Here is a 4,195-nt window from a genome sequence, read left to right as displayed (position 1 = left end):
TGGTAAAATCCCACCGGTGCGTTCGTGCATTAAGGCCCAAACATGGCATCATATGCTACCAAGCCATGACCTACTAGAGAATGTTGTGCGACTTCACACCACTGAAAAGGAGAAAACAAAGAGGGGGCAGATCCAAAGCTTATTACAGCACAAGTTACATCTCATCTGACTATCTTGTGTTCTCGGAAAAAAGTGTAGCTAGTTCTAAATGTGACGCTACCATTCAGTCTTCTGCAGCCTCACTTCTTAACCTCCTCGTACTCGGCCTCCGGTGCCTGGTCACCGCCACCCTGAGGTCCTGATCCCGACTGTGAATCGCCTGAGCTGCCTCCAGACATGTGTTGCCCGATCTTTGAGACAGCCTTGTTCGCGGCTTCAAGCTTGGCCTTGATCTTCTCGATGTCATCTGACGCCATCTCCTGCCGGAGATCAGCAATGGCTGTCTCGATCTCAGATGCAACCTCTGCCGGGATCTTGTCCCTGTACTCTCCCAAACTCTTCTCTATGCTGTAGATAGTGGTGTCTGCGCTGTTCCTGATGTCAATGAGAGCTTTCCGTTCCTGATCCTTCTGGGCATGCAGCTCAGCTTCTTGGACCATCTTCTGGATATCAGCCTCAGATAACCCACCAGAGGATCGAATGGTGATGTTCTGCTCCTTTCCAGTGGTCTTATCTTTTGCGGAAACAGTCACGATTCCATTGGCATCAATGTCGAATGTGACCTCGATCTGAGGCATGCCTCTTGGGGCAGGTGGAATTCCTACGAGATCAAATTCACCAAGGAGCTTGTTGTCTGCAGCCATTTCACGCTCACCTTGCAAGACACGAATACCTACTTGGGTCTGATTGTCTGCAGCAGTTGAGAACACCTGAAAAATCAAAGCTAAAGGTCAGATCAAAGTAGCACCAGAGGAATTAAGAAAAAAATTGCTAATGCTACTTGAATCAGAGACAAATAGTCCTATCTAAAGACTTTGCGCCTCCCTGTAAGGGAAACAGGCACCAAGAAAGGTAGAACAACGACCAATGTGTTACAAGAATTAGCCCGAAAGCTCATAAACCACTTCACACAAGTGAAAATGCAAGGAGTAAAGCTTTTCACATGAGGCTGTATCAGAAACTCATCACGCAAAGACAGGAGTACAGGCCAAAAAGAGCATTGTATTGCAACTAATGACCATACCAAAACAACAGATGTGAAATAGATGTCAAGACAAACTACATTAATAAAAGACTCAAGTTAAATCAGGGATACTCAACAAGATGAAGCTGCATGCTGAGAAATAATAAAGATATAATAACTCACCTGGCTTTTCTTTGTGGGGATTGTAGTGTTCCTGTTGATCAATCTGGTGAAGATACCACCGAGCGTCTCAATACCAAGTGACAGGGGTGTAACATCAAGGAGAAGAAGCTCCTTAACATCTCCACGGAGAATGCCACCCTGAATGGCAGCACCCATGGCCACGGCTTCATCTGGGTTGACTCCTTTACTTGGGCTCTTTCCAAAAATTTCAGAGACCACCTCCTGTACTTTTGGAACCCTAGTCATTCCACCAACAAGAAGAACTTCATCCACCTCCTTAGTAGATATTCCAGCATCCTTCAAGCAGTTCTTGCAAGGATCTCTAGTCCTCTCAATCAGATGATGCACAAGAGTTTCAAACTTTGACCTTGTCAGTGTGATATTCAAATGCTTTGCTCCTGAAGCATCAGCTGTTATGAATGGTAGGTTGATTTCAGTCTGAGCAGTCGATGAAAGTTCAACCTTTGCCTTCTCAGCAGCTTCACGAAGCCTCTGCAGGGCCAATCTATCCTTAGACAGATCAATGCCCTCGGTTCTCTTGAAATCACTCACCAAGAATTCCAATAGTGTATTGTCAAAATCTTCGCCACCCAAGAAAGTATCACCGTTTGTTGCTTTGACCTGACAACACAGAATCAAATCAGAAAAGAATGTATTTCATAAAATGTTTCCATCAAAACGTGACTTCAAAATTACGAAGACATACCTCAAAAACTCCATTTGAAATCTCCAGAATAGAGATATCAAAGGTTCCTCCTCCAAGATCAAATACAGCTATCAAACCCTCTTTGTTGTTCATTCCATAAGATAGAGCTGCTGCTGTCGGTTCATTGATGATCCTTTCAACATCTAGCCCAGCAATGCGGCCTGCATCCTTTGTGGCCTGACGCTGTGCGTCATTGAAATATGCTGGAACAGTAATAACTGCCTTCGAGACAGATTTGTTAAGGTAAGATTCAGCTGTCTCCTTCATCTTGGTCAACACAAATGCACCAATCTGACTTGGTGAGTACTGCTTGCCATCAGTAGTTTCAACCCAGGCATCTCCATTTGGAGCCTTCACGATTTTGTACGGCACCATCTTCATCTCTTTCTGTGTCTGTGGATCATCAAAGCGGCGCCCAATCAACCGCTTTGTTCCAAAGAAAGTATTCTGGGGGTTGGTTACTGCCTGACGCTTGGCTGGAGTTCCAACAAGCCGTTCACCCTTCTGACTAAAAGCGACAACAGATGGTGTTGTTCTCGCACCTTCAGCATTCTCAATAACTTTTGGGTTCTGCAGTCATTTAATTGTCCAATTTAGCAAACAACCAATGAGAGAATAAACATGACAGGGAAATTCTTTACGAATACTGACCTTCCCCTCCATAAGAGCAACACACGAGTTAGTTGTTCCCAAATCGATTCCAATGACCTCATTTCCAGCTGTTTTTGCACTGAAACCAGTTATCATGTAAATTAGTATTACTGCAATCTGAAAGCTGTGTAGAATTAAGGCAAGAGGTCATTGTTACCTGAAAGGTCTTGCAAAACTGCCCCATTTTGAGCATACATTGGCAGCACATGTTGACTGTAAGCTGGCGCCCAGCTGAAACAAGTACATTTACAGACGGTAAGAGCTCATAAACCAGCTGGAAAACGAATTGTACAGCCTATGAAGTTAACCGAGCAAACCCCTCAGCTACACTGACTAAGCAAACTAAAGAAAACTGGTGCAGAATATAGCCACTGCAAACAAAAGAACTGATTGGCCATGCCAAAATGACAATTTATTCATGTTTGTGAGATAACGCCACTACTGATGTAATTCCACTGCGCACGGAAGCAATTTACAAGCTTCTAACGATAACACCACTTTCATGAACAGAAAGCCCAGTATGTCATTGTGTGCGCTGCAAACAATTTACACACAGCCTCCTCTCTCACAAATCGCGAAAGCTCATTGCTTCTACCGCAGCAGCGAGCCAGTAACTACCAGAACAGAATAGATCCATCAATACTATCAAGCGCATCAAATCTACAGGCACTAACCCTTCCTTCTCGCGCCAAACCCTCAAGCACGTGAAATCCCATCTAATCTACAACCACTCTTCCCCACCGCTCGTTTTCTCCGTGCTGATCAACACTAGACCACCACGGTACCAAGAACGACACGACCACACCGCATGTAAAATAAAAACACGGGGACGGAATAGGGGGGGGGGGGGGGAGCGTTACGGATCCGAGAGGGGACGCGAGCTCCCGCCGGCGCACGGCCCGGAGGAGTAGCGACGCCGCCATGGATGGCCGGTCCCGGGCGCAGGCGGAGGCGAGGAGCGGCGAGGGTTTTGGGAGGGGATGCTTCGGGAGGCGGCGGGCGGGGGGGGGGGGGGGGGGGAGGGGTTGGGCTGGCTGGCTCGTGGTGAGGCTTTATGAGGTCGTGGCCGCCGCGGCCGTCTGGGTGACTGGACGGTGGGCCGCCACGTCGGTCGGGTGCGATCGCGCGGCACCGCGCCGCGGTGATGGAAAGCTGTAGAAAGCTCTCGATGCGAGAACCAGGTTCTCCGAGCGTTCGTGTTTTTTCTTTCTTTTTTATCCCAAGTATTAGGGGATCGTTTGGTTCAGCACCTAAAGTTGGCTCGCCCGGGCCGTTGCTGGTTCAGCGTCAATCATGTTGGCACACGTAACCCATGCTCCTGCACCCTTGTTAATTAATTTTCACGCTCACGCATGGGCGAAAGAGCGGCAGCTAAATGCTCCAGCAATTTTTTATTAATATATTTTTTTTAATTTAGAAAAATCATATATTTAATGAGCCATAGCCAAAGTAAAATTTAATGTACATCCGCACAATATCTTATAGAAGAACTCAAACTCTTTCGAAAATGAATATCAACTATAGCTACGAGG

The 4,195-nt window shown here is 46.6% G+C and overlaps 1 protein-coding gene across 1 annotated transcript; it reads right to left on the bottom strand.

Annotated features, from left to right (window-relative positions):
* LOC133903043 (heat shock 70 kDa protein, mitochondrial) lies at positions 1-3,692 on the bottom strand. Its single transcript, XM_062344386.1, has 6 exons — positions 3,524-3,692; positions 2,821-2,894; positions 2,664-2,742; positions 2,013-2,582; positions 1,307-1,927; positions 1-869 (listed from the first exon to the last, which is right to left on the bottom strand). Exons 1-6 carry the CDS (start codon positions 3,584-3,586, stop codon positions 240-242), a joined length of 2,037 nt encoding a protein of 678 aa, XP_062200370.1. The 5' UTR covers positions 3,587-3,692; the 3' UTR covers positions 1-239.
* Between the last annotated feature and the right edge of the window lie 503 nt (positions 3,693-4,195).

The sequence above is a fragment of the Phragmites australis genome, chromosome 21, assembly GCF_958298935.1.
Source record: "Phragmites australis chromosome 21, lpPhrAust1.1, whole genome shotgun sequence".
NCBI classification, from domain to species: Eukaryota; Viridiplantae; Streptophyta; class Magnoliopsida; order Poales; family Poaceae; genus Phragmites; species Phragmites australis.
The sequence above is the reverse complement of the archived record's forward strand: the minus strand, read 5'-3'. Positions and strand labels throughout refer to the sequence as shown.

Excerpts from the sequence above, each read along its gene's own strand:
- LOC133903043 (XM_062344386.1), bottom strand. The coding sequence starts at position 3,586 with ATGGCGGCGTCGCTACTCCTCCGGGCCGTGCGCCGGCGGGAGCTCGCG. Across the intron at positions 2,895-3,523 it reads TCGCGTCCCCTCTCGGATCC|CTGGGCGCCAGCTTACAGTC; the intron begins GTAACGCTCCCC and ends TACTTGTTTCAG. Across the intron at positions 2,743-2,820 it reads AGTTTTGCAAGACCTTTCAG|TGCAAAAACAGCTGGAAATG; the intron begins GTAACAATGACC and ends AACTGGTTTCAG.